Source organism: Megascapheus bottae, chromosome 28 (assembly GCF_031878675.1).
Source record: "Megascapheus bottae isolate mThoBot1 chromosome 28, mThoBot2.hap1, whole genome shotgun sequence".
Classification (NCBI taxonomy): domain Eukaryota; kingdom Metazoa; phylum Chordata; class Mammalia; order Rodentia; family Geomyidae; genus Megascapheus; species Megascapheus bottae.
This window is the reverse complement of record NC_143536.1, coordinates 12,009,845-12,037,135: the sequence shown is the minus strand read 5'-3', so window position 1 is coordinate 12,037,135 and position 27,291 is coordinate 12,009,845. Positions and strand designations below refer to the sequence as shown.

At 56.9% G+C, this 27,291-nt stretch overlaps 3 protein-coding genes and 1 non-coding gene across 8 annotated transcripts in view; 3 read left to right on the top strand and 1 right to left on the bottom strand.

The window, feature by feature from the left end:
• Ap1b1 (adaptor related protein complex 1 subunit beta 1) overlaps positions 1–10,139 on the top strand; it is a 49,331-nt gene extending 39,192 nt beyond the window's left edge. For 3 of the 4 annotated variants that reach the window (XM_090320423.1, XM_090320424.1, XM_090320425.1), the window contains exons 14-22: positions 371–572; positions 1,232–1,252; positions 1,790–1,930; positions 4,428–4,573; positions 6,857–6,986; positions 7,268–7,352; positions 7,713–7,799; positions 7,882–8,036; positions 9,335–10,139. In XM_090320423.1, coding sequence (XP_090176549.1) covers positions 371–572; positions 1,232–1,252; positions 1,790–1,930; positions 4,428–4,573; positions 6,857–6,986; positions 7,268–7,352; positions 7,713–7,799; positions 7,882–8,036; positions 9,335–9,409 — 1,042 coding nt within the window. In that variant the 3' untranslated portion in view covers positions 9,410–10,139. The remainder of the gene's footprint in view (positions 1–370; positions 573–1,231; positions 1,253–1,789; positions 1,931–4,427; positions 4,574–6,856; positions 6,987–7,267; positions 7,353–7,712; positions 7,800–7,881; positions 8,037–9,334) is intronic. The other variant, XM_090320426.1, reaches the window with a different exon arrangement.
• Positions 5,023–5,119, top strand: LOC150045190 (small nucleolar RNA SNORD125). Its single transcript, XR_016533012.1, has one exon. It is a non-coding gene; the product is annotated as a small nucleolar RNA SNORD125 (small nucleolar RNA).
• A 9,682-nt stretch (positions 10,140–19,821) lies between the features above and the next one.
• Rasl10a (RAS like family 10 member A) lies at positions 19,822–22,225 on the top strand. Of its 2 annotated transcripts, none has more exons than XM_090320422.1 (3): positions 19,822–20,356; positions 21,263–21,387; positions 21,679–22,225. In XM_090320422.1, the coding sequence occupies exons 1-3, from the start codon at positions 20,138–20,140 to the stop codon at positions 21,944–21,946; spliced, it is 612 nt and encodes a 203-aa protein (XP_090176548.1). In that variant the 5' UTR covers positions 19,822–20,137; the 3' UTR covers positions 21,947–22,225. The 2 variants fall into 2 exon arrangements, with proteins under 2 accessions (XP_090176548.1, XP_090176547.1); XM_090320421.1 differs by having other exon boundaries at positions 21,194–21,387.
• A 144-nt stretch (positions 22,226–22,369) lies between these two features.
• Gas2l1 (growth arrest specific 2 like 1) lies at positions 22,370–27,291 on the bottom strand. Its single transcript, XM_090320402.1, has 6 exons — positions 27,244–27,291; positions 25,874–26,526; positions 24,542–24,649; positions 24,370–24,466; positions 24,109–24,280; positions 22,370–23,685 (listed from the first exon to the last, which is right to left on the bottom strand). The coding sequence occupies exons 2-6, from the start codon at positions 26,504–26,506 to the stop codon at positions 22,656–22,658; spliced, it is 2,040 nt and encodes a 679-aa protein (XP_090176528.1). The 5' UTR covers positions 26,507–26,526; positions 27,244–27,291; the 3' UTR covers positions 22,370–22,655.

The following is a 27,291-nucleotide window of genomic DNA, read 5'->3' as shown; positions in this document are numbered from 1 at the left end:
TCCTCATTTGACCATATCGGTGAATGAGGAACACTGCCCATTTAGCAGATGAGGACTGTGGCTGTGGGTTTGTGAATGACCAGTTCAGAACCCTGTTCTCACTACCTCTGCTATGGTTCCCTAGTGACTGGCTTGGCCTGGGGACTGGCATCTAGTTTTCTTTAGTGTGGCCTCTCCTTTCACTCTGAGGGCAGCCTGAAAGATGGATCAGCCATGATGGGGAAACAGGGTCATGTGGATGCCCCTGTGGGACAGCAGGTGGGAAACCCAGTGCTTGTTTGGGGGAAGGTCTTAAATGCTAGGGTTTCTTTGACTTCTCTGGGGCCCCCAACATACCCACCAGCTGGCCTTCTTCCCCGGTGTCTGGCAGGAGCGAGAGCACAGAGAGCCCTGAGACGGCCCCTGCAGGAGCCCCTCCTGGAGAGCAGCCCGATGTCATCCCCGCCCAGGGGGACCTGCTAGGGGACCTCCTCAACCTGGACCTTGGCCCTCCAGTGAGCGGTCCACCATTGGCCACCTCCTCAGTGCAGATGGGAGCTGTGGACCTTCTTGGCGGTGGCCTGGATAGCCTGGTAGGTCATGGTGATTTGGTATTGATCTTGAGAGGAGCAGTCATTGGATACCATGGCCTCCTGCCACACACAGGGCCTATAATGCTTTCTATAAAGGGCTCAGTCTCTCCTTAAAGACTGTGTAGCTCCCTACTCAGATAGAAAAACACAGTATGGCTACTGATGTCAGAGACAGGAATTGTCCCTTACTGAACTACTAGGAGTCAATCTTATCCCCTTCCATTGTTGCTTTGTTGAGATGTTTCTGGCTCTGAAGAACCAGACCTGTGCTCAATCACCCCTATACTATATCAGCTTATCATAGCCCGCCAGGCCTCTCTGGGAAGTCAAGGAAGAGCAGTGGTAAGCTGGAGCCAGTGTTATTGGGTGTTAGCACGCAGTTGGTGGAACTTGGGTAAGCCTTTCTTTAGCCTGGCCTTGCTCAGGAGCCAGGCTATGGCCCTGGACAGGAATCCGTGCCAGTAAGCAAAGGTAGGAAGAGCTATGGTATAGGATGTGATGGCAGTGGATATAGCCGTGGGGTTATGACCACATACTTTTCTGGAGCCGCAGCTAACTAATCTCCCTCTTTTTCTTTCTTGTCTTTGTGTCGTCTTTGCTGGCTTTTCTCTCTGCATGTTGCTGCCTGTACTCTTCACCCTGCCTGCTTCTGCTTGGAGATGGGGGATGACCCTGAAGGGGTATGATTCAACTCTGTCCTCAAGCTCTTGTACCTGTTTCTTCTAGAAGCATGGGCCCAGCTTCCTCAGGGACAGGCAGTGTTACAGCAGCCCCTCCCTGTGAACTCAGGCCTGTGCTCATGTTCCGGTATCCTCTGCTTTGACACCCCCACTCTCCCACCCCAGCATCCAGTGACCACTGACCCCAAACTGAAGTCTTCACTGCATCTTCTCCACCTCATGATGTATTGTCCTGTCATCTGAGGGTTGCTAACCTTTATCCCACTCCTCTCAGAGGAGAGTGCCTGTGTGCTTGGCACCGCCCACCCAGCAGTATGTCTCAGGTTCCCCTTTTGGCCATAGGCTGAGTCCCTACCCAGGGGTCACCTCCTGAGGTTCAAGGCTCATGGAACTGGGTCTTTTCTCCACCATTTCACTCCTTATATCTATACCATAGAAACGCAGAGCACATGTGAGGGCTGCCGCCCTGGCCTCATTTCCTAAAGAGAGTGTTCACTCCTTCTCCTACCCTGATGTTTTTGTTTCTCCTTTTTCCAGATTGGGGACAACAACTTTGGGGCTCCCCCAGCAGCAGTACCTGCCAGAGTGGGTGCACCCATCGGCAGTGGCCTAAGTGACTTGTTTGACTTGACCAGTGGCGTGGGCACCCTGTCAGGCTCATATGTGGCTCCCAAAGCAGTAAGTACCTTGCCTTTTCTGTGGCAGAAGCTGAAAGAAGTCATAGACTGGTTCAAGAGGTCTCTTCAGTGGTGCATGCTGGGGAACCGGCCAAGCCAGTACCGATGAGGAAAGCTAGGCCATGGCAGAGGAATTGTTGCTGGGTGGGGTTGGGGTATAGGGGAAGGCGTTCTGGCAGAGGCTCAACAAACTCAGCCTGCAGAACAGGTAGTTTAGTTGGGTAAAAGCAGGATGGTGCTCCATCTTGAATAGCAGTCTGTGGCCAGTCTTGGAGGAAGAGAGGCCAGTCTTCTCAGAGCACTTATTCCATCAGACCCAGTGCCTCACTCACTGAGAACAGTTCTCCCTCCTAGATTGTACCATCTGCCTATACATAGGAATCCCAAAGGAATTCGGGGCCAGATTCTTTGCTGCTAAAGATCACCAAAGGAACGAAAGAGAAGTACAGGTTTCAATGTGGTAAACGGGGCATGCCCACCTGCCCCAGTAGAAGTGACCACATTGCTTCTGTGCAACGGCCAAGGGCAGTGTCAACAGCTCGGGCACCACAGTAGTGTACCATTAGTTTCTGAAGAGGTTATCAACTCCTGGTAAAGGTCTGAGTGTGACAGAGTGCCCCTCCCCCACTAAGTCACAATCCTTGAAACTTCAGGGTGTACATGTGTATGTCTACCTATAGATAAGCCATGCAGAAAATGCCCCAAGAGTGCAAGATAGTTACAGGTCGTGCCCATGGCAAAAAGCCCAGCATCCCCGTCTCCAGCCTAGACGATGTAGTGGCCCCTGCCTACCACCTGGAGATGCTTACAAGTACTCACTATGTCACAAGGACAACTCTACTCCCAGACTCAGGTTAGACCACAGATTAGTAAGGAAAGAACCCAGCAAGGTTCACAGAGCTCCCTGAGCCTCTGCTCTCTATCTTGATACAGCAGGGTCTTGAGCTGGGCCTCTAGCCATTTTTGGTGTGCCAATGCTGTGGCTTGAACTCACTTAGGGCCTAGACACTGTCCTTTAGCTTTTTCAGTTATAGCTAGTGCTCTGCCACTTAAAAAGCCCCAGTTCCACTTCTGGCTTTTTGCTGGTAAATAAGAATCCCATGGATTTTCCTGCCCTAAGTAGCTAGAATTACAGGCATGAGCCACCAGTACCTAACCACAATGACCAAGAACAAGACTCCGCTCCCTGTCAGTGAGCAAGACCTGTCAGTGAGCAAGTCCAAGCCCTGGTAACCGTGGGCCAGTTCTGCAGGAATAGGAAGAGGCTAATGGTGCAGGCTCAGGGCAGTGGTCAGGGGAGCTGGCTAAGGCCAGCCTTCATAGTTCTGTACTGCCCTGTCACAGCTGAGAATTCAAGTGGTGGTTTTTGTCCAGGTTGCTAGGGGGCTGAGAGTCCTCTAAGTGAGAGGGTGAGGAAAGGCTTACCAACTGAGGGAAGGGAAGGAGTGAGGGCAAGCTTAGCCTGGAACAGCCCCAGGCTGTGGAGGCCATTTCAAGGGGAAGGGCCATGTCACCTTGATGTTCTACAAGATGACTGGCTGTTCTGGAAGGTGGAGGGGAATGGGACGGAGCGTCTTACCTGTGGAGTCTGATCGTGATGCCTGTGGAGGGGGTCCTGAGCGCAATAAGACTTGCTCTTCTATGTGACTGTAGGGCACAGGTACTGAGATATTTGCAGAAGCTGTCAGATGGGGACTAGACAGGTTTGATGCTGAAGAGTTGTGAGCTGGTCTGAGGATACCAATGGCCTGACACATCTGTATGTCCACAGGACAGCACCAACAGTCGCCCTTCCTAACAGGCCTGGTTCCTGTTGATGGCTCTATAAACACCCCTTGCATTCTGAACCATACTAGACTCTGATCCAAAGACTGAAAGTTAGAAAACAGAGCCAATCCCCAAAAGAGCCCCTTAGGAATAAGGAGAGGGACTCACAGGCTCATGTTTGCAATGACAGATATATGTGGTGTCAGAGGAGGTGGCTCTTGAGCTAAGACTTAACAAGGGCAGCCAAGCTGCTGAAGGCCTGCCATATGGGAGGTCCTCTTAGGTATTATCCTTGGTCACACTGGTTTCTATAATGAAGGGCCAGCCTGTCCCCTGCAAGAAAGGACAGCAAGGAGGCCTCAGGCTCTGGCCAGGGGCCAGGGTGGTATGAGACACTCCGCTCTGACCTTGGTTTGTCCAGAGGCTGGCAGGATTTGCCTGTCTGGTCGCTGGTCTGTCATCAGTGTTACCTTCTTTGACCCCTGCATACTGAGCAGCCCTTGAACACACCACACCACACCCCCACCCCCGTCCCTGCCATTCTAACGTGTTCCCATGCTGCGCCGTAGGCCATGGATCTTCATCATCCTGAGATACAACTCGCCTTCTCTAATGGTGAATCTGGAAGGCTCTTTTAGAAGAGAACGGAAAGGCACCACTACCCCCCAGAACTGTTGGATTTAGAGTAGGTAAGAGACACACACCAGCCCTTCTCACCCTCTTCCCTGCAGGTCTGGCTCCCCGCCATGAAGGCGAAAGGGTTGGAGATCTCAGGCACCTTCACCCGCCAGGTAGGCTCCATCTCCATGGACCTGCAGCTGACCAACAAGGCCCTGCAAGTCATGACAGACTTTGCCATCCAGTTCAACCGTAACAGGTGAGCCTGGGGGCCAGCCACTGAGACTGCACATTGAGGCAGCAGGCACCTGAGGGCCTGAACTCTGCACAGAGCCGATTTCCCTACTGACTTATCTATGTGGACTCCAAAGCCCCAGGCAGATTGGGAAAGGCATATGCCCTGATTTTTGCCTTCCCGCATTTGCTCCAGGCTGGCAGCCACCTTTGGAAGCACCCCATATTTCAGGATATGGTGCTCGTCCCAGCATGACAGGAACTCAGGCCTCCTCTCCTGGGCTGAGTCACTTCACAGAATTACTCCACAGAGCTGCCTGCCAGCCTTCTCCTGGAGGCAAATGATAGTCAAACAAGGGATGAATGGGAACTGCTCCAAGTTTCTCATCCCTCATGCCCCCTGCTCTGTGTCCATGGGAAATCACGCCTGCTGGCACCATGCTGGATTGGGCTGATAGGCCAGGGCTGTCCAGAGCCCAGAGCAGCCCCTCCTGATGATTCCTCTTCCTGAGTGGCTCTAGTGATGAGCAAACTGAGCCTCTAAGAAGTTGACTGAAGGGGCTGCTTCCTCAGAAAGACTTGCATAGACTTACTCAGGAGAGTGGGTCAGCTCACGTCCCTACAGAGGACACAGGCCACAGATGGATTTCAAGCCACGAGAGGTGGTCCCAACAATGACTTCTAACAAACCCGCTGTGCACCGAGCACTTCCTGGGTTGCAGACCCTGTGCCAAGGACTTTTGGAGTGTTGTCCTAACCATTTGACAGCCCTATAAAGTTGATACCATCCCCCTTGTAATAGGGGGCTCAGAGAGAGCAAGAGACTTGCCCAGAGTCACCCAGAGGCAGTGATGGAAGCTCCCAGAAAAAGTTGAAGTGCAGAGTGCCACCATACAGGCATAAAGTTCTCCCACATCATCTATCACTGTGTTCCAGGCCCATCTGATTGGCCTTATGGGTAGAGCACAAGTGGAGTCAGGCACCTTGAGTTGCTATCAGCAGGATCAGAACTACAAATTCTGCAGGGTCTGGGTATGAACCATCCCTCACCAATGCTCACCTGCTTCTTCTCCCTTTCAGGAAGATGATATGATGTATGTCCCCCTTTCTTTCCTCTTTTTTTTTTTTTTTTCTTTTTGGCAGTATAGGAGTTTGAACCCAGAGCCTTTCAGGACACTCTGATTGAACCATATACCCATGCCATTTTACTTTTATTTTTCATATAGGGTCTCACATTTATGTCTAGGCCAACTTGGGCCATTTGTTTCCCATGTAGCTGGGATATCAAGCACACACCATCCTACTCAGCTTCTTCCATCAAAAGTCTTGCTGACTTTTCTGCCTAAGCTGGTCTAGAATTGCCATCTTCCCAGTCTCAGCTTCCCAAGAAAGCTAACAGGCACTCACCGCCACACCCCAACTGTGATTTTAGAAAGTAGTCTTGTAGAGGCCGGGAGTTTGGCCTGGTGGTAGAGTGCTTGCCTAGCATGCATGAAGACCCGGGTTCGATTCCTCAGTACCACATACATAGAAAAAAGCCAGAAATGGTGCTGAGGCTCAAGTGGTAGAGCTCTAGCCTTGAGAAAGTCCAAGGATAGTGTTCAGGCCCTGAGCTCAAGCCCAGGACTGGCAAAAAAAAAAAAAAGTAGTCTTGTAAACTTTTCTGCCCTGGCTGGCTTGCACCACAATCCTGTTCTCACCCTCCAGTGTAGCTTGGATTAAGCCACTGCTCATCAAACTTGTCTTTTTTATGAGGATAGAAATTGTTATACTACCTCATGCCTAGCTGGCCATGCTGAGTACCTATTTAGGTCCCTGTTCACATGTTGGGACTTACCTCCCAAAAGACTGTGACTGGAGAGGGATTGTCCTAGATTGCCTACTGGTTCCTTAACCAAGAAACGGGGCTTTTCTGAGTTTCTGTGGCCATCAGGTGACATGACCACATGGTGAAATCTGGCTTTTGTTTAAGGCCATCAAGCTTCTTTGGAGGTAGGGGAATGGGGACCTGGGTTTTCAGGTTAGAAGAAAAGTGTAGTCTAGGCCCTTGGTGTTACACAGAGCTTCCTGAGAGCAGGCAGGGTGGCCTAGAGAAGAGGAGAGAGCTACTTTGGCCTACAGCTAGATTGGGTAGAGCAGCCATCTCCCTAGGCTTTTACTTTCTGTCTGCACTCCATTCAGAGACAGTGGTCAGGAGCTTGGATGAGGCCTGCTCAATGGAGAGGCTCCATGCTCACCGCCACCCTGCTGGACTCCACCTGTCCTGTGTCAGCACCTGCTGCCCCTGTGGGGGCTTCTCTTTCCCCAGCTTTGGCCTGGCCCCCGCCGCCCCACTCCAAGTGCATGCGCCTCTCAGCCCCAACCAGACCGTGGAGATTTCCCTGCCTCTTAATACAGTGGGTTCAGTCATGAAGATGGAGCCTCTGAACAACCTCCAGGTGTGTCCCCACAGGGCCAGGCAGCACCATCATACAGCGCCCATCTTGCGCACAGGGAGCTAGTATGTGGAGTCATGCGCTCGCCTACAGACAGACACATCAGGAAGCCTGGGTCAGAGGGGGGATACAGAGATGTGGCTATGAGGGAGGGTCATGTGGAGAGCCTGCTGGGGACTCCCTTCCTGGGCCTTGAGAGAAGGTCCCAGCCCAAGAATCACAGTGTGGAGCCCCAGAGGCTGACTGCCCCCTCCCTTGCCCCTCACTCCCTGCCCCATACCTAGGTGGCTGTGAAGAACAACATCGATGTCTTCTACTTCAGCACCTTGTACCCCCTGCATGTCCTCTTTGTAGAGGACGGGAAGATGGGTGAGTCATTGTACTGATGGTCACTGCCACTTCCCCTCAGCTTGTCCCACAGGCCACAAGCTACCTGGTCATTCCTAGTGCCCATCTCTGTGTTCCAAGAAGGCTGCAGAGGGCTTGGCTCACAACAGCGTGGAACAGGCGATTCCCCATCAGAGCCCTGTGAGGCGGGCTGTGGCAGACTAATGAGCAGCTTTGCAGGGCCAGAGGAGGAAGAGGGGGCAAGAAGGAGAGGAGAGCCAGCTGAGGATTTGCTTGGGGAAGTGGGGGGGCTGTGGAGAAGCCAGTGCCCAATCAGCTTCCAGGTGGCACTGGAGACCAGGCCTCTTTCCTGCAACTTATCCAACCTCACTCACCCTGCAGACCGGCAGATGTTTCTAGCCACATGGAAAGACATTCCCAATGAGAATGAAGCCCAGTTCCAGATCAGAGACTGTCCCCTCAACGCAGGTGAGACCCCCGTGCCCTGAGCCCAGTGCTGTGGTCCACGTTGGCCCTTGCCAACCTGACCTCAGGCCATCTGACCCCACAGAGACTGCAAGTAACAAGCTGCAGAGCAGCAACATCTTCACCATTGCTAAGAGGAATGTGGAGGGCCAGGACATGCTCTACCAGTCGCTGAAGCTCACCAACGGCATCTGGGTGCTGGCAGAACTGCGGATCCAGCCCGGTAACCCCAGCTTCACGGTGAGCGCCCCTGCACCTACCCCTAGTCCTGGAACCTTCACTGCTTGGCCCTGGCAGCTTCCAGGCCAGCAAGTGGCTTGGTTGGGGATCATTGCACCAAGAGACCCTTCCAGCCTGGGGTGAAGGGGAATCAGTCTGTCTCTGATGGGGATTTTTCTAGAAGCTTTCAACTCATCTAAGTTTCCCTGATAAGACATCAGAGTTCCTCCAGCTGGGAAGTGACATTGCTGGGCACAGTCCCTCTTGTACTCAGCCAGGGGAAACTGATTCCTAGCAGCCCACGCTTTCTGGCCTTGAGAGAGCTTCTGGTGGTGCTTGGTCATCCAGGAGGCTACACTGCTGTTCCTGGGCCCAGGAAGCCCAAACTTTTCCTCTTCCCTGCCCCCTAAATCTGGCAGGTGTGGCCCTTGGACACCACCTGAGCCTGCTGGTGGCTGTGGCTGGTGGGTGGGGCTGCAGCTGTGGCTTCGTTGGTGGTAATTTCCGTTTCCCTGTTTGGTTGCTGCATGTCTACCTTCCCCACTGGCGTCCATGGTGCAGGACTTGGAGGTTAGCAGACTGCCTTTTTCTTCCTCCTCCCCTCGTCCTCTGCAGCCTTATTGCACATGCGCTATCCATCCTCTGGCCTGGCCCTGCGCACCCGAGATCCTCTGCCTATGCCCTTTCTCTTGGCTTCACTTCATCTTGCTGCTCCCAAAGCTGGGCAGGTGTGCATGCAGGCTGCCAACACCCTGCTGCTTTCCATCCACCCCACACACCCTGTGTTCACTCGGCCTGCCCTCCTTCCTGACTGCATCCTCAGCCAGTGTGGAAGGGGAGGCTGGCCTCTCTGCCCGAATCTCAAGGCTCAGACCTCAGTCTCATGAACCTGCTTCCCACGCAGGAAAGTAGACACAAGGCCAGAGCACCCTGCCATCCCCCCTTCCGGACCACTGCCCCCTCAGGATGGTCATCAGGCTTGATCCTGAGGTCCTGAAACTCAGGGACAGGGCTGCAACCAGCAGGTGGGGGCTGGGCATGCCTGGCAGTCTCGGGCCTGTGAGTCACAGCCTGCCAGTGGGGCTCTGGTGGTAAGGATGACAGCAGGTATGTGGGCTGCAAGTATATTTGGTCCCCACCTGGCTGGTTGCGACGGCCACCCCCTCTGCTTTCCTTCACATCTGTCCTAGCTGCAGCTGCCACCCTGCCACGTGTGCATGCACACGCTTCTCCCCTGGTGCCCGCGCTTTCCCCTCCTCGCTGCATCTTTCTCGAGGAGGAGCCCCAGAGATGAGCTCCTCTGCCTTCTCCCCCTGCAGCTGTCCCTGAAGTGCCGAGCGCCAGAGGTGTCCCAACACGTGTACCAGGCCTACGAGACCATCCTCAAGAACTGAGTCCTCCAGCGCCGCCCTAGCTCAGCCAGCCCTGTGCAGTCCCTGGGGGGGGCTGGCCTTGCTTCCTTCGTGTGGGAAAGGACTGGGCAGGGTTTCCAGCCACGGGGGGCTCCCTGGCCCTGACAACAGGCACTCCAGAGTCCTTAGCACAGGTGGCCCCCCTTTTGGGTGAAATCTCAGCACACCCTGTTTCCAGTGACCCCTGTTCCATTGCTGTGACCTGGGTCTGGTGAGGGGAGAACCAAAGGAAACAGCAGAAGCTGGGCAGCAGGCTTCAGGACTCTCCTCACGACGGGTGGGCATAGGGCCCTCCTCAGGTTCCCAGCCCTACCCTGTCCCAGGTGTGTGGGAAGGGCCTGGTAGTTGAGCTGCTCCCCAGGGTCTAGGTCCAGGGGTCAAAGATGGTGATGGGAGCAGAGCTGAGCAGGGAGGACTCGGCCTGCACCATCTACCAGCACCTGCCAGCTGGTGCCCTGCGACCGTCTGCATGGTCGCAACCACACAGAAGCCGAGCCCTGCCTCAGCTCCACTCCCCAGCAGCTGTGCCAGCCCTCCCTGTCCTGAGGAAGGCTACTGCCTCCCAACCATTCCTTGGTGTGCCCCCCACCCCCCCAGGAGGCCAGGGTTCCTGGGGTGGCAGCCTGTGAGGGTGCCCCCCAGCCCATCAGCCTGACCGTGCTTTAGGACCCCCCTACACTGCTGTTTGATAATAAAGATTCTGCTTTTGGCAGTCCTGGACGCCTCTTTCCCTCCACGAATGTCAAGGGTGAGACGGCCCCTGAGGGGCCAGGGGTGGAGACGGCCACTGTGGCTCCATATCTAATATATATAAATAGAACATATATATTGTATGCTTACTCTTTATTTTCAAAAAGAGTGAATAAAAATGATGGCATCAAGTGTGTCCCTGGCCAGTGTGTCAGGTCCTAAGCCTGCTGGGCAGAAGCTGTTTGCCCAACTGTGTCCCTACCACCACGACTCGAGGCCCCTGCTCTCCTCGAACCCCTCCTGCCATTGGCCCCAAGCACTCAGCTTCCTGCTGCCCCAGAGGCTCCAGGAACAATGAGCACCTCGTGAGTGGCCGGGCAGCCACCCCAAAGGACACCCACATCCCATGCACCGGCCTGGCTCTCCAGAGAGCATCCATCTGCTTTGGGAGTGGGGAGGAACTTGAGCCTGTTTCTAAAGGTGGTGTGTTAGGGCCCCACCCCTTAAGCTCAGAAACTTGCCCTGCACCATGCCCTGTGGCAGGCTGCTGCCGTCTGGGCTTCTAGAAGCTTGGGGAAGGTGGCCTGTGTCTGATGCTGGGCACCTCCACTGGTCCACCCAACCCAGGCGTCACAGTACTGTGGCAGGGGCCACAGCCAGTAGACCAGGACCCTTGCCTGCACAAGCTTGTGCTTGCCTCACCTGATAGTCTGCCACCAGCAAGGCCCCAGGCAGGAGTAGCAGCAGGAACCAGAATGAAGTGCAGCCTTGAGAGTGTCCCCCCAAGCCTGTCGCCTACCTCCCCTCACCCAGTGCCACGTGCTATCCCAGGAGTGGCTACATGGTTACTTCCCCCAGTCATCCAGTGTCTTGACCACCACCAGGGCCAGAGGAGAAAGCACCTAGCAAGTATGTCAGAGACTTACTATGCACAGGGAGCCAGGGGCTGGTGGCTCACCCCTGTAGTCTTAGCTACTCAGGATGCTGAGATCTGAGGATTATGGGTCAAAGCCAGCCCAAGCAGGAAAGTCCGTGAGACCCTAACCTCCAATTAACCCCCCAAAAGTGGAAGTGGAGCTGTGGTTCAAAGTAGTAGAGCCCAGTTACAGCACCCAGGCTCTAAGTTCAACCCCTGTGACCAGCAAAAAGGAATGCTAATATGCACTGGGGAACACAGGAGACGTGAGGCCCTTCACATAGGCTTTATCACCCCACCGCAGCAGTAAACATACTCAGACCTTTAGAAGTACTGTGAGGGCCACTAGTCCATGCCCTTAGCTGCTCTGTCCTGGCAGGGCATACTCCCTTCTCCACCCTCCCTACCTCTCCAGCCCTTCACGTCCCTCAGGGAAGAACTTCCCTCTTAAAAATGTTCTCCAGCCAGGTGCTGATGGCTCATGCCTATAATCATACTCAGGAGGCTGAGATCTGAGGATTGGCGTTCAAAGGCAGTCCAGACAGGAAAGACCATCAGACTCTTATGACCAATTAACTACAAAACAAGCCAGAAGTAGAGCTGTGACTCCAGTGATACACACACACACACAATGTTCTATAGTACCTTAGGCCTTCCCAGCCCTTGGGATATTCAGCAGCAAACACCTTCTGAAGGGTCCCACAATACCCAAGAGTAGACAGCTCTCCCCACCTATGCTACTGCCTCACCTTTCATTCAGCTAGTGGTCTATGTTCTAGGGAGAAGGTGACTCAGTATGGGTAGGAAGAGCACCCGTGTATACCTTTTCTCTCCCATCCTTCCTCAGTCCTTAATTTTTCTCCCAATAGACAAAGATGATTGCTAGATTGGGAATTTCTGCCAGGGATGTCTATGCATATGTCAAACTAAGGCCTGAAAGTATTTACTAAACTAATGGAATAGCCAACCTGTCTGTCTGTCTGTCTGTCTGTCTGCCTGCCTGCTTGTTGTAAGTACTGGGCCTGGTGCCTGTGGCCACACCTAGACTATATCACTATGTTGTATCCTCAGCACACAATTCCTGTGTTCGCTGGAGTTTCACTTCTGGAGCTTTCTTCCTATCAGTACATGTCAGCCCACCTTGGCACTTCCCAGAGGATAGCCTCATCACCAATCCCTGCAGACTGATGGACAGTTCAGCCCCCTCCTGTCTCCCAGGTCCTTCCTGCTCAGAGACAAGTGCAGCAGTGGGATGGCACCTTCAGAATGATGGCACCACACAGTGCCAACAGTTGACATTTTTGGTTACAGTTGCTGCCAGGTGGGTCGCATGCATCTGTTACTGGTGCCTGAATTCGGGGGCCTCGCACTCAGTTTGCAGTGCATCCGGTACTCCCTTCCAGTCCCCCACTATTTTTTTTCTGGTTAATTGGAGATGGGAGTTCTACAGACTTTAATCATGATTCTTTCAAGTGTCAACCTTTCAGGTATCTAGAATTACAGGCATGATTCACTGGTACCTAGCTTATTTTACTTATTTTGGTGGTACTGTGGTTTGAACTCAGGACCTCATGTTTGCTAGACAGGTGTTAGCGCCTGAGCCTGGCCCCCTGACGAGCCATACCTAGATCTCTTTTGCTTTTTGTTTTTTCTTTGCCAGTCCTGGGGGCTTGAACACAGGGCCTGAGTACTGTCCTTGGGTCTTCCTCAAGGTTGGCATTCTACCACTTGAGCCACAGCATCATTTTCACCTTTTCTATGTATGTGGTACCAAGGAATTGAACCCAGGTCTTCATGCATGCTAGGCAAGCACTCTGCCACTAGGCCCAACTCCCAGCCCCCAACTATTTTTGAGGCAGGATCTCTCTTTGAAGAAACCCCAGGTGGCTTTGAACTCACTATGTGAAGTTCACATGTGAGCTAGCCTGGAACCCTAGATCCATCTGTTTCTGTTTCAGTGCTAGGATTACAGGGGTGAACCATCATACCCAGCCTTATTGTTTTTAAATGTGGCTCTTTCCATGTGTTTTAGAGCCATTTGACCCTTTCTGTGAGCAGGCTGCTCCATCGATTTCTGCCAATTTTTCTCTATGGTTAGTGGTTCTGATCAACTTGCCATTTTCTTTTGTTTTGCTTTGCTTTGTTTTGTTAGCTCCCCCATTTTGCTATGGCTTTTTCCTTTACCATGCTGACACTGGGTTTTTATATAATTTTCTTTTGATCTTTTCTTCCTAGTACTGATCTGATCTTGGTGTTTGCATTTCCCTCCTGTTCCATCTGGCTGTGTGGAGGAATGAGGTGGGAATCCAACTTCCCCTTTCCCCCAGCTGGCTCGCTTGTTGCCTCTACAACGTCTATGAATAATTCATCTTTCCCCACAGACTTCACAGGCCATTTTTATCATATACCGAATTTCCACCTAGATTTGAGTGTTGTTCTACATCAGAGAATTCCACTATTCAATGGCTTTGGCCTTTTCAGAAAGTATCTACTTTGGGGCCAGGAGCATGGCCTAGTGGTAGAGTGTTCGCCTAGCATTCATGAAGCCTTGATTCCTCAGTACAGCATACACAGAAAAAGCCAGATGTGGTGCTGTGGCTCAAGTGGTAGAGTGCTAGCCTTGAGACAGCCCAAGGACAGTGCCCAGGCTCTGAGTTCAACCCCCAGGACTGGCAAAAGAAAAACAAAGAAAGTATTTGTTTTGTCACATTTCAACTTCAGAGCTGCTCTGTGTCTTTTTGTTGTTGTTGTTGGTCATGAGGCTTAAACTTAGCCTGGGCACTGTCCTTGCCCTCTTCAGCTCAAGGCTACCACCCTACCCCTGGGCCTAGGTATTGTCCATGGGCTCCTCAGCTCTAGGCTACCGCCCTACCCTTGAGTCAAGCCTTACTTCCCCTGTTTTCTAGAGGTTAATTGGAAATAAGAGTCTCAGGTCCTTTTGTGCCTGGGCTGGTTTAAGATTACAGGTGTGAGCCTCACCAGCTTCTTCTTTTTTTAATGATGGTATTTTATATGTATTCCAAATACATATGTGGAAAACGGATATCCTTGTAATATGTTAGTAAGGAGTTTAGGGTGTAGCTCAGTGGTGGAACACTTGCCTAGCATGGTCAAGGCCATGAGTTCCATCACCAACTGCAAAAATAACAAGATAAGACCATTAGACCTATATACGCAAATACGAGCATAGAAGCCTTTTTATTGAAACTGTAAAGGATATTCTGTTATAGGTTTTGTTGTTATTGTTGGCAATCATGGAGCTTGAACTCAGGGCCTGGATGCTGTCTCTGAGCCTCTTTGTACTCAAGGTTGGTGCTCTACCACTTGACCCACAGGACCACTTCTGGCTTTTTCTGAGTAGTTTATTGGAGATAAGAGTCTCTTGGACTTGGCCAAGCACCTGTAATCCTAGCTACTCAGGAAGCCAAGATCTGAGGATCACAGTTCAAAGCCATCCTGGGCTGAGATTCTTATCTCCAGTTAACTACCAGAAAACTATAAGTGGTGCTGTGGCTCAAGTAGTAGAGCCATAGCCTTGAGCTGAAGAGCTCAGAGACAGTGCTCAGGCCCCAAGTTCAAGCCCCACGACCCACAAAAAAAAAATGGGCGTAGTGACTCAACACTTCTAATCCTAGCTACTCAGGAGGCTGAGATCTGAGGATTACAGTTCTAAGCCAACCCGGGCACTTAAGAACGTGGGACTCCTTCCTCCAATTAACCACTAGAAAACCAGAAGTGAAGTGGCACTGTGGCTCAAGGGGTAGGGCATTAGCCTTGAGCTGAAGAGCTCAGGGACAGCGCCCAGGCCCAGAGTTCCAGCCCCATGACCAACAAAAAAGTCTCATGGACTTTCTTGCCCAGGCTAGCTTAGAACCTCTATCATGAGATCTCAGCCTCCTGAGTAGCTAGGATTACAGGTGTGAGCCACTGGCTCTTGGCTCTTCCTTTCTTTCTCCCTCTTTTTCTTCCTTTCATTTTTCTTGGTTTTTCCCGCATTCCCTCCTTCTGTCTTTCCTCCTCCCTCTTTTCTTTCCTTTCTTTTCTTCTTCCTTGTCCACTTCCTTTCTTCTGGCAGTCCAAGCTACTCCAGGCTCAGCTCGCATTTGTCCCAACAACACCAGTGATCTTTTTACCAAGGAGCTGGTGTATGTCAGTTATGTGGTGTTATATGAGAGCACACTGGAGGGCTGAATGTCCAAGTTACTATGGTAACTATGTGAGGTGTGGCTTCCTGGTCATCTGCTGACAGCTAGAGGCAACATGCATGCTTGCCCATGTGTGCATGCATCTCCAATTGGCATGGAATGAAATCTCCTCAGCTGGTCTCGTTTTGTCTCATCAACCTGATGTTCCTGTTCTTCACTTCATGTCACTGTACCCCACAACCCTCTGAAGCTTGGACCTTATCATCCACTTACAGAGAAGGAAATGGAGTCTCAGAAAGTTTAACTAACTTGCAGAGATGACAGAGCCCTGGGCAGAAAGGATCAAACCCAAGAGGTTTTACTTCAGAGGCCTGAGGTGGCCCTGTGTCCTGAGAGCTGAGACAGCTCACCAGCCAGCATTGACGGGTCAGATGACGACAGCACAGCCTCACACATCAGAGTTCAGAGAGGTGAGTTGCTGGCTGGACAAGTGGCATGGACCCAGCATCATTCACAGTCAGTGGTGTGGCTCACATGGCTGGCCACAAGATCCAGACTCCCTCCTGGGAGCTGAGGAAGTCTGGGGTGTTGAAGCCAGGGCTGGGCCAGGACCAGGCTCGCTGAGAGAGACACATATGGCTGTAGTGAACTGGCCTGGTCCTGCTCAGCTGCCTCCCGTCCCTCTCCACTATCTGGACCTTGATCCCTCAGAGCTCAGTTGAGGGGCCACCCAAGCCTTTCCCTAGTGAGGCTGGCTCCTCCCTTCAGCCCTGACCCCCCGCCCCCCCCCTCCACACACACACACCCAACCCAGGCCTGAGTCAGTCCAAGCTGACTGGTCTATGATGGCTGTAAGTCTGTCTTCCTTGAAAGCCACAAAGCACAGATGTGACCACCTTGGCTCTCTGCCACAAGGGAGGTGATGTGTGTTTTCACCTCTAGAGGTGGTCGGGAGCGGGGCTGGGGGAATAGAGGAGTGATGTAGTAGCCTACAGCCATACTTTGGGGGGAAGGAAGGGGAAGCAATAAGAGAACCCTAAAGATGACTGGTCTTTGGAAAGCCTAACACAGGGCCATCCACTTCACAGCCCAGCTCACCCCCAAGAGTGACGGGGCCTCCACAAAGTCCAACCTAATAGGACCACGGGCTCTACCTCACCTGATGTTATGTGGCCCTGGGGCCCAAGTGAAGCTGGTTTTTCTCAGAAAGTCAGGCTCAAGAGGAAAGGGATGTGGGTTCCACTCTTCCTTCCTGCTGGACATCTGAGGCCACCCCTGCATCCCTGGAAGCCTCGGTGGCCAGGGAGTGGGGCAGGGCTTGCTCAGTGCCATGCTGGTCAGTGGAAGCAGGGTGGCAGTACTGGTGACAGTTCCCTGCAGGGACTACGTAGAGTGACAGAACTTTGTGGGAACCTGGGGACATTCCCAATCCCCAAAACATGTGCAAACAAGCCATCCTGGGACCCAGGGGGCCTCCTGTGCAGCCCTGCTTGCTGTTCCTGGAGCAGCTATGCCTGGGAAGAGGCCTCTGTCAGCAAAGATGTTTTCTCTTAGCAGCTGAGAGGGGCGTAAGCAAGACCAGCTTGACATCCGCCCCCCAACCTGCTGTGTCCTCAGCAGACAAAAGGGGCTAACTTACTCTACTCCCTTCTTTGTTCCCAAAGGAAGAGAAGCAGCTCATGAGATGTCCAAGTCCAAAGATTTAATATGAAAGAGGGGAAGTCGTGACAGGAAAGCTTATATCAGGAAAAACAAAGCTTGGCATCCCCTTCCCCTATTATTAAATTTGAAGATTCAGAACATGGGAAGAGGAGGCTGTTAGTTCTCCAGTGGCTGAGGAGAGGAAGGAAATCAGATCTAGCCTCAGAAGATAGCGACATTCTCTATGTTGCTATAACCTGCTTCTGGATTTGCCTCTTTCTCCTTTGTAGAATTAATCCTTCCTCCGTTTCCCCCAGGCTGGGGTGATGATGTTGTCTGTGCTCTTACAGCCCTAGACCTTGGTGGTCCTAGAACTCTTCTTCCTAAGGGACATTTTTCTTTCTTTTTTCTCTTCATCATGAAACTGCTTGAACTCGGCACCTGACTGCTGTCTCTGACGGTTTTGTGGGGGTTGTTTGTTTTGTTTTTGTGGATCATGGATCTTGTACTCTGGGTCTAGGTGCTGTCCCTGAGATCTTCAGCTCATGGCTATCCCCTACCCTTAAGCCAAGCCCCCCTTCCCATTTTCTAAAGGTTAATTGGAGATAAGAGTCTCAGGTCCTTTTGTGCCTGGGCTGGCTTTGAACCTTGATCCTCAGATCTTAGCCTCCAGAGTAGCTAGGATTACAGACGTGAGCTCTTTTGTTTAAGGCTAGCAGTCTACCACTTTGAGCTACTGCTCCACTTGTTTCTGATGGTTAACTGGAGTTAAGAGGTTCACAGCCTTTCCTATCCATCTGGCTTTGAATCATAATCTTCAGATCTTAGCCTTCTGAGGAGCTAGGATTACAGACATGAGCCACCAGCACCCAGCTCATTTTTTTTCTTTTTCCTTCTCTCCCTCTCTCCCTCCCCCTTCTCTTTCTTTCTTGAAAATCCATCTCACCAAGCACTCCAATAAACTACTCAGAAAAGACTCAGAAAAAGAGTGGTGATGTGACTCAAGTGGTAGAGCACTAGCCTTGAGCAAAAAGCTACTTAGGGTCAGAGCTTTAAGCCCTGAGCTCAAGCCCCAAGATGGGCACAAGGTGGTAGGTCATGCTTGAAATCCTAGCTAGTCAGGAGGCTAAGATCTGAGGATCTGGATTTGAAGACAGCCTAGGAAGGAAAACTCCATGACTCTCTTTCTCTGTCTCTCTCTCTCTCTCTCATTTGCTCTCTCTTGTCAGCCCTGGGGCTTAAACTCAGGGTCTGGGCACGGTCTCTGAGCTCTTTTCTTGCTCAAGGCTAGCACTCTTATCACTTGAGCCACAGCACCACTTCTGGCTTTTTCTGTTTCTATGGTACTGAGGAATCAAACCCAGGGCTTCATGCATGCAAGGCAAGCACTCTATTACTAAACCACATGCCCAGCCCACAAAATGTAATTTTTTTTTTTTTGGTTGGTTGTGGAGTTTGAACTCTGGGCCTGGACACTATCCCTGAGCTCTTCGGCTCAAGACTAGTGCTCTACCACTTTGAGTCACAGTGCCAGGAGACTCTTATTTCTAACCAGTATAAAGCTAGAAATTGAGGCATAGCTCAAGTGGTAGCATACTAGCCTTGAGCAAAAATGTCAAGCAACAGGTTGAGGCCTGATCTGGGAGTTTGGCCTGGTGGTAGAGTGCTTGCCTAGCATGCAGGAAGACCAGGGTTCAATTCCTCAGTACCACATACACAGAAAAAGCTAGAAGTGGTTCAAGTGGTAGAGCTCTAGACTTGAGAAAGCCCAAGGACAGTGCTCAGGCCCTGAGTCCAAGCTCCAGAACTGGCAAAAAGGCTGAGGCCTTTAGTTTAGTTCAAGCCCCAGTGCCAGCAAGAAAGAGAAAGATTGAAAGAGGGGAAAGCAAGAAGGAAGCCATCTCAGCATCTGGCAAGCGGTAAGACTTGAAATATTCATTGAAGAAGTTAATAAAAAAAAAAAAACACAACTTTTTTTTCCAGTCCTGGGGCTTGAACTCAGGGCCTGAGCACTGTCCTTGGGCTTTCTTAAGGCTAGAGCTCTATCACTTGAGCCACAGCACCACTTTTGGCTTTTCCTGTGTATGTGGTACTGAGGAATTGAACCTGGGTCTTCGTACATGCTAGGCAAGCACTCTACCACTAGGTCTGTGCATTCCATGCAGTGTCTGGGGAGGTCACAAATGTGAGAGCCCCCAGAATCGTGGGGAGAGGGCCAGAGCCACAAGGTGGGGGCTAGGCATACCCAGATTTTCCCAGCATTGGGGGAGGAACTCCTGCCTGTTCAGGAGAGGAGCGTCAGGGCTCTGGGAGTCCAGCCTGGACGATGTGCCAGAGTCTTAGGAAAGCTCCCGCCCTTAAAGAGATCTCCCAGTGACCAAGGCGGGGTCAGCTAGTCTCCAGCTCTTTGCATACTGATCCCCTCTAACTTGCTGAGGCAGGAAAACCGCAGCCCTGCCGTGACTGTGTGCTGGCCCCAGCCCCGTGGGTCCAGGTCTCTACCCCCGTTTCCATCCCAGGGTGGCCATTTGATCACAGCCGTGAGAGACAGCTACAGGGCCCGCTGCCTTTGTCGCCTTGGAAATAACCCTCTCCTGCCTCAGTTTCCCCCTCTCCATGCGGACACACCGTGCCGTGGCTAAAGGTTCAAGGCTGTGAATCTAGGGATCGCTTAGACAGGGGTCGGGTACGTGGTGGGCTGTCAGGGCCCCTTTTGGAAAGGCCTTAGAGGCCTCCGCCTGTGCTGGAGGCCGGGCAGAGACCCAGGGCAGTGCGGTGACTCCGCCAAGGTCACACGGCCCGTCCTGATCCGGCCCGGGCGGCCTGGTTCTGGGCGCCCGCTCGCGGCTGGGCGCGGAGGGGGCGGCGGCCGGGGCTCCCTTCCCGGGAGGGGGGCCAGGGAGGCGGGCGCGGCGGTTACCTCATCGCCGCCTCCCTCCCGAGCCCTGCTCGCGCTCTCCCTCGCGCCACCGGCTGGGGCGAGACAAGGACGGAGGCACGGAGACGCCGGCCGCGCCGCTAGGAGCTCAGAGCTCGGGGCCCGCGCTGCGGGCGGAGGCGGCGTCTGCGCGCGGCGCCGCTCTCTTCTCCCACCCCGGGCATCGCCGCGTCCAAACCGGCTCGAGCTGCGGGCGCGTCCGAGGCCGCCACCGGCTGCCCGGCCGCCACCAGCCCGGTCTTCCGGCCTCAGGTGCCGCAGGGAGAGAGGAGGAGCGCGGCGGGGCCGGGGCACCGCGGCAGGGCGCGCAGCGGGGCGCGCGCGGCGCGGCACCGGCCCATGAGGCTTCCCGGCGCGGGGCGCGGCAGCGCGGGCCGGCCATGGGGGGCAGCCTGCGGGTGGCTGTTTTGGGCGCCCCGGGAGTGGGCAAGACGGCCATCATCCGCCAGTTCCTGTTCGGTGACTATCCTGAGCGCCACCGGCCCACGGACGGTCCCAGCCTCTACCGGCCCGCGGTGCTGCTCGACGGCGCGGTCTACGACCTGAGCATCCGGGACGGGGACGTGGCCGGCCCCGGCCCGAGCCCCGGAGGCCATGAGGTAGCGGCTCGAGGGCTGGGCAGGGGAGTGGGGCAGTGGGGCAGGGAGACGGGGGTGTGCGCTCGCTGTCCACGTGCGCCCCGCTGGGCGTGTGTCGGAGCCCTGGCCTGGAGGCGCCCCACACGGGGCGAGTTCGCCCGTGGCTGGCGTTTCCTCGGTCCCGTGGGCTGCCTCTGCTGTGGGTCGGGATCGGCGCATGGCCAGATCGGCGGCGCAGCCCTGAGGATGCCTCGCTGCGTGTTTGGGACCCGGGACGGGGCTGTAAAGGGTGGGGGGAGAAACTGGGCCGAGACACACGGGTGTACTTTTAGAAAGGGCACCGTGCTTCATTCCTGTCACCTGGGGCAGACTCAGCTAGGGATTTGTGCCAAGTTCAGAGCAGACCTTCATCCTGGATGCGCTAAGGAAAGAGCAAGGCCGGATGCACAAACTGGGGTGGCTGGCGCGGGTGGCGCTGGATCTGAACCTAGAAAGGTGGAGGCTTAAGTAAAAATAAGTGGTGAAAGCATTCCAGGTGGGAAGAACAGCAGGTGCTCGGCTCTCCGAGGCTTGGGTGTGCGCAGCTGCGGGCAGTGGGGCGGAGGCCTGGGGCTTGGCTATTTATCTTAAGGGCAGCAGGCGGAGGCGGCCATGGTGGAGTTGAGCTGGGGAAAACAGGCAGGAGGAAGAGGGAGATGGGGGTGAAGTAGAAGGAGGCCCCAGGGTGAAGGAGAGCTGAAAGGCTGATAGGCGCGAGTGGAATTTTCTTTCTCTTCCTTGGCGGCCCCGAGGAGGGTAGGGGGGACTGGCTCTGGGTTGACCCAGGCCTGAGGGCGACCTGTGGGGTTTGGCGTGCAGCGCCTGCAGAGCGTTCAGGAGCAGGAGAGTAGGAAGAAGGCTCCCGCATCCCCTGGCCTCCGCCCCCAGGAGTGGCCGGACCCTAAGGACTGGAGCCTGCAGGACACGGACGCCTTCGTGCTGGTCTACGACATCTGCAGCCCGGACAGCTTCGATTACGTGAAGGCCCTGCGGCAGCGCATCGCGGAGAACAGGTGGGCGCGCGGCCGCGGGCGGGCGAAGGAGGAGGGGCTGTGGCCGCTCCGACCTGGGCGGGAGCGGCAGGTTGTGTCTCAGTCGTCCGTTGGGTGGGGGTGGAGGAGGGGTTGGCTCAGGCCTTTGCTCGTGGAAAGGTCTCGGTGCGTATGAAGGCTTTGGTACTTCCGAGTCTGGTGTGTGTTGGGGGTGGGTCTCTGGCATAGTAGGGAATGCGCCTGCGTGGAGAACACTCGTGGGGGCGGAGTCTCCAGCCCCGCGCCCGGTTCCCTATCCTGGCCATTACCTAGGCCGGCAGGCGCGCCCGAGGCTCCCATCCTGGTGGTTGGCAACAAGCGGGACCGGCAGCGACTGCGCTTCGGACCCCGGCGTGCGCTGGCTGCCCTGGTGCGCCGGGGATGGCGCTGCGGCTACCTCGAGTGCTCGGCCAAGTACAACTGGCACGTGCTGCGTCTCTTCCGCGAGCTCCTGCGCTGCGCCCTGGTGCGTGCACGCCCTGCGCACCCGGCCCTGCGCCTGCAGGGGGCGCTGCACCCGGCGCGCTGCAGTCTCATGTGAGCGGGCAGGGAAATCTCCTCCCCGATTGGTCAGCCAGAGTTCCCGCCCCGTCTCCTAGGCAACAGGCTTCTCTTTGAACGTCATTGGACTGGGCCAGACCCAAGCCCCACTGGATATGATCAGTCTTTTCTGGGACTTCATTGGGTCGCTACCCCACTGGATGTTAAAAAGACTCGACTATGGATGGGATTACAAGCACTCAGACTGCTCCAGGAGCGTCTTTGGACGCACTTTTTAAACCTCGGCTCTCACGAGGTAATAAAAAACAATTTAAGTGCACCTGGAGTTGGACTAGAAACTGGAACTTTACCCCAGGAGGTGACAGAGGACAGGCCTGGCTCCTTGGCAGTTAACACAAGAATCCCAATTTGTAGTGAGGGTTGTCAAAACCAAAAAGTTGAGTCCCCAAGAAACAGACAGATGGCTGGAGCAAAACTTTACTGTCAGAGGCTCTGCTGAACCACAGGTCCTCAGGATGCCGGGCTGGGCCGGCCTCCTCTAAGGCATTCAATAATATTAGTAATTAAATAGCAATGCTCATCCCCCAACCGGAATGTACAACAGAGGTCCACTGTGCCACGTGGTCCCGAGGGGTCTGGTCCCGTGAGGTCTGGTACTAGGGGGCTCCCTGATGCTAAGGGTCGGTTAAGGCCACAAAGGAAAATAACGAAGAGTGGGTTTAGGGAGCAGCTGGACTGGTCCATCACATTCAGGAATCTGGCTCAGCTCTTGGGGTGACAGAGTGAAGGGCTTGCCAGGCCCCAAGCTCCGCGGGCTCGGATGGCCGGCGGGGGCCCCGAGGCGTGGGGATGCGTGAGGGTTTACGGTCTGGCTGTGTGTCCATCCGCCCCCGTGCCAAGGTCCTTGTGAGTTCTGGGCCCGCCAGGGGGCTCCCAAGTGCATCTAGGGGCGCCCCCATGCCAAGGCAAGGGCCGCCTTCGTCGGAAGAGCTGGAGAGGGCCTGGCTGCGGGGCGCAGGCAGCCCGTTGGCTGTCCGGCCAGAGTCCCCCGCTTGCCCACATTTGCCAACCAGGATGCTGAGCGAGGAAGAGGAAGAGCTGGACGAACAGTAGGCCGAGTCGGGTGCCGGAGGATCTGGAGCCCGAGCCGGGTCAGGGGCCGGTCCGGTGGGGGTCCCGCTGGCAGCAGCCTCCAGGGCGCGGGCATTGGCCAGGAATTCCTCTTCCAGCCGCTGGAACAGCTGCTGCTCCTCCTGCGGGTCAAGCTGCAGGGGTGTGCGGAAGGCGCTGGCTGGTGTGGCAGCCAGCTCGGGAGCGGGGCTGGAGACGCGGGACGGCCGGGGTGCTGCGGGGCTGCGGGCACGCGGGGTCTGCGGGGTGCACCTCCCCGAGCCCCCGCCGCCCCGGGCCCGGGGCAGGTACGAGTGCTGCCCGTCCCGGTCCCTGCGCACGAGCAGCACGGCGGCCTGGTCGTCGCGGCTCTGGCTGCGGGCCCGCCGGGTGGGGCTGGGGGCCGCCGGCTGCGCTGCTCGGCCGCCGGGGCCCGCGCGGGGCCGCCCCCGGTCCAGACGCTCTCGGGACTGGCTGCGAGGGGCGGGCGGCCGCCTTGGGGAGGCCGGAGTGCCGGTGGTCAGCCGCCGGCTGGGCCGCTCCCTCCGGCCGGTGCCCGTGTCGTCACTGCGGGCACCCAGGGGGCCGCTCTGGGCCGAGGAGGCGGAGGAGTCGCTGTCCCCGGAGTAGCGGCGGGAGCGGGGGAGGGGGGGCAGCTGGTCCCGGGGCCTGGGGTTGGGGAACAAGAGGGGGGGCATCACTGGCGCGCAGAGGGTCAGGTGTGGTCAGTGCTGGTGGGAACTGGCAAGGGAAGCCTCTGACCCGGGGACTTTCGGGGAGAAGTGAGACTTGGAGCGGCTTCCTGCGGCCACGCAGGGCCCGGCAAGCAGCGGAAGGAAGGGATGAGGCCGGCCGGGCGCTGGGCCTCCCTTCCCCAGGCCTCTGGTCTCCCCTAGGGCGAGCCGGGAGGAAGCCGGGGCTGGACTGGCCGCTGCCCAGGCTGCAGGGCCCGCCCGGGGCCGTGTTGTTGGTTTGGTGGCGTTGCCGTGGAGACGGAAGCCAGGCCCGCCCCCGCCCCCGGGAACTTTTCCCAGGCTGTGAGTCAGCGCGCAGGCCCCGCGGCCGGCCCCACCCCCACCCGCCCCCCCTCACCTGAGCGGGGTCTCAGGCCCCTCCTTTGTGCTTCGTAAACTAATGGGAGTCACTTCGGGCCGGGAGCCCCGACGCTCCCCGCCGGGGACCGGGCTGCCGGGACGGGGGCTGGGGCTGGGTGACACCCTCTGCGGGGAGAAGGTGGGGGCCCGCGGCTGGGACGGGCGGTGGGCTGCGGGGAGAGGACAAGCGGGGGGGGGGGTGAGGGGCAGGGCCTGGGCGCGCGGCCCCGCTCCGCCCCGGCCCCGGCCCCGGGCTCACCCGTGGAGGCGCAGCGGCACGGGTCGTGCTTGTCCAGGTAGTGCTCCAGCGTGTCCCAGCCGCCGCCCACACGCACCATCACGTGGCTCCGCAGCACCTGCAGGGGGGCGGGTCAAGGCTGGGTCCCGACCCCCCTCCCCCCCTCCCCCCCCCGCGGCCCCCCGTCACTCACCCGCACAAAGATGAGCAGGCTCGAGTCTCCCACGCGGTACTTGCCCTCGGACACCTTGATCATGGGGAACTGGTCCGGGCAGGTGCAGCGGCCCAGGATCTCCCTCACCTGGGACGGGAGACGAGCGCTGCAGGTCGGGGGTCAGGTCCCTCCCCCGTGCCCGGTGGCAGTCAGCTGCTCGGGGTCAGAAGGAAGGAAGTCCTTCCGGGGAGAGCTGGCACTGTGCTGCCCTGGACATGGGGCCCTTTTTTCTTTTCTTCCCCCGCCAGGGTCTGTCGCTTTTCCTTATTTTTGGAGACAGGTCTCTCACTAGGTAGCCCAGGCTGGCCTCCCCCTGGAGATCCCGAATGCCTCCACCAACCTCCCCTCCCACCTGGTTTTCCCCTTGTTGGCTCAGAGTCCACGAAGTTGGCTAGGACGACATGAGGCCACACCTAGGCCCTGTGAACGAACCATGATCCCCCCACCCCATGTCACTTTGCCAAGGTCCATAGAGGCCAGGCCCTGGGATGGGACAGGAGGAAGGACACAAATCCGGGTCTAGGCCCCTGACTTTTCATCCCTGGCAGGGCACCACACAAGCCCACCCGCCTGGTGAGCACACAGCTGCACACATGTCACCCAGGCTGGAGTTGCCAGGCTGGCTATGTGGGAGGCCCTGCCGGCCTCCTCACCCACAGTGGCGCCGGAGGAAATGAGCAGGTGGGGCCTCCAGTGACCCAGGCCCAGGCTGTGGGTGGGGCGCGGGCTCTGCCCACAGCCACCGGGCTACCCAAGTCCTGGGCAGGCACAGCCTCCTCCTAAGCTCCCGATAAGAAAGAAACTCTTGGCACCGCTGCGGGGGTGGCAGGGACACCCAGGCCCTGGGAAAGCAGAGAGCTGAGGACTGGGGTACTTCCTAAGCTCAAACTCTTCTAGCAATTCCCAACAGGCCTTCTGCTTCCCATTAATGGGGGGGGGGGCACCTCCCAGGCACTCACTGTCTCTCAGCCAAGGCAGCGCCCATTCAACCCTGAGATGAAGGTTGCAAAAGCATGCAAGAGGGCAGAGGAGGCGCCCAAACCGAGAGTCCCCAGATCAAGGAGATAGGCAGCCTGGAGTGCAGGTTTAACATGGAGAAAGAAGTCAATCGTGCCAGGAGCCAGGATTCTCCTCTCAGGGCCTACTATTTCCCTGGGGCCAGGTACACACTCGGTGTCTGGCATACGCAGCAGGCTGTCCTGCAGATATCCAGGACCTCAGGAGGAGCAGGGGCAGGTGGTGGGGGCTGACTGTGCCCTGTGGTCCGTTCGCCGGGGCTGCAGTGGGGGGGCTGCCGACCCCATGGCTCACCAGCTCATCGAGGTTGCGCAGGTCACTGGGCGTCATCCGGGGCCCTCGCGTGGGGGCCTCGGGTGCAGGGCTGGTCTCGTTGACACCGTCCCCGGCCGCAGAGGGGTCGCAGGCTGGGGGCGCGGCGCGCAGCTCCCGCTCGATCTCTTGCTCGAACTGCACCAGGCGGGGGGCCAGCAGGCCGAGGCGGGCGCCGCGCCGCGCCACCTCCAGCAGGCACAGCACCACGCTCTTCTCGTTCTTGCGCAGCACCAGGTCCTCGGTCTCGAACATGAGAACCTCGGGCACGCCCAGCTCCGTGCGACACCAGCCGATGAAGGTGGCCACGTTGTCCCGGGCCATGAAGGAGCCGGGAGCCACGCTGTGGGCCTGGAAGGCCACACCTCGGCACGGGCGGGTGGCAGCCAAAGCCCGGGCAGCTTCGGTGACAGCGTTGGCATGCTGGCACAGCGTTGTACCTGTGGCCAGCCCCGTCAGGAAGCCGTCCCCGCCGCCCGGCAGCCCCAGACTGTACAAGGCATTGAGCCACTCGGCCAGGTCTTCCTTCATGGCCTCCACGTAGGCCTCGCTGGAGCGGAAGGGTCGCACGCTCTTGGCCGCTGAGCCCGCGATGCCCGCCACTGGGTCCGCCATGCCCGGGGCCAGCCGAGTCACTGTAGGCAGGGGCAGGGGCGGGGACTGCCGTGAGGACCCGGCAAGCGCTCAGCTCTGACCGCCGGCGCGGCCCGGGGCTCGGGCCAGGCGCAGGCGGGGGCTGGGCGTGCCGGGCCCCATCTGTGAAATGGGCACAGGGGGCGGGGGGGGGGCGCTGTCAGCGCCGCTCTGTGGGCGCAGGGGCGGGGGGGTGGAGCCCCCTTCCCCACTAGCTCCATTCCCTGGCGCTGGGACAGCCAGCCAGGTCGGGACCCGGGCGAGGGGCGCCGCCTCCGCTCGGCGCAGGCGCCCACAAAACCGCCCTGGCTCCTCCCGCACCCCGCGTCCCCGCAATGGCTCCACGGCAACAACCGTAAAAAGGCGGTACTGGTTCACCGCGGCTGGAGATCGGAGTTGGGCGCGTGGCGATTTCATCTCCACTTGACACACGGGGAAACTGAGGCTCCGGAGGGTGGGGGGTGTCGGGGCGCGGCCGATCTCCCCGGGGATCCCGTGGGGCCCAGGCCCTGCCTCCTCCGAGAAGCCTCCCCAGCACCCCGGGCCGGTGCCCGGCCGGGATTCAGAATGGCTTCCCCTCCAGGAGCCTCGGTGGGGCCGCTAGCCAGGCCAGAGACGCTGCGGAGCCGCCCAAGGTCACACAGCCTCCGGACGGCGCCGCCCGCCCCGCCACGACCCTGCGCGCAGGACGGGAGGGGCCCGGGGGTCCCCGCGCTCACCTGGCTCATCCCGCCGCGGCCCCGGGCAGCATCGCTCCGGCAGGCCGG

What these genes read in the sequence shown, in the direction of transcription:
- Rasl10a (XM_090320421.1), top strand. Translation starts at nt 20,138, where the DNA reads ATGGGGGGCAGCCTGCGGGTGGCTGTTTTGGGCGCCCCGGGAGTGGGC. An exon ending in CGAGCCCCGGAGGCCATGAG is followed by an intron (nt 20,357 to 21,193) that starts GTAGCGGCTCGA and finishes TTTGGCGTGCAG; the next exon opens with CGCCTGCAGAGCGTTCAGGA. An exon ending in CAGCGCATCGCGGAGAACAG is followed by an intron (nt 21,388 to 21,678) that starts GTGGGCGCGCGG and finishes GCCATTACCTAG; the next exon opens with GCCGGCAGGCGCGCCCGAGG.
- Gas2l1 (XM_090320402.1), bottom strand. Translation starts at nt 26,506, where the DNA reads ATGGCGGACCCAGTGGCGGGCATCGCGGGCTCAGCGGCCAAGAGCGTG. An exon ending in GTGCCGCTGCGCCTCCACGG is followed by an intron (nt 24,281 to 24,369) that starts GTGAGCCCGGGG and finishes CTCTCCCCGCAG; the next exon opens with CCCACCGCCCGTCCCAGCCG. An exon ending in GGGCCTGAGACCCCGCTCAG is followed by an intron (nt 23,686 to 24,108) that starts GTGAGGGGGGGC and finishes CCCCAACCCCAG; the next exon opens with GCCCCGGGACCAGCTGCCCC.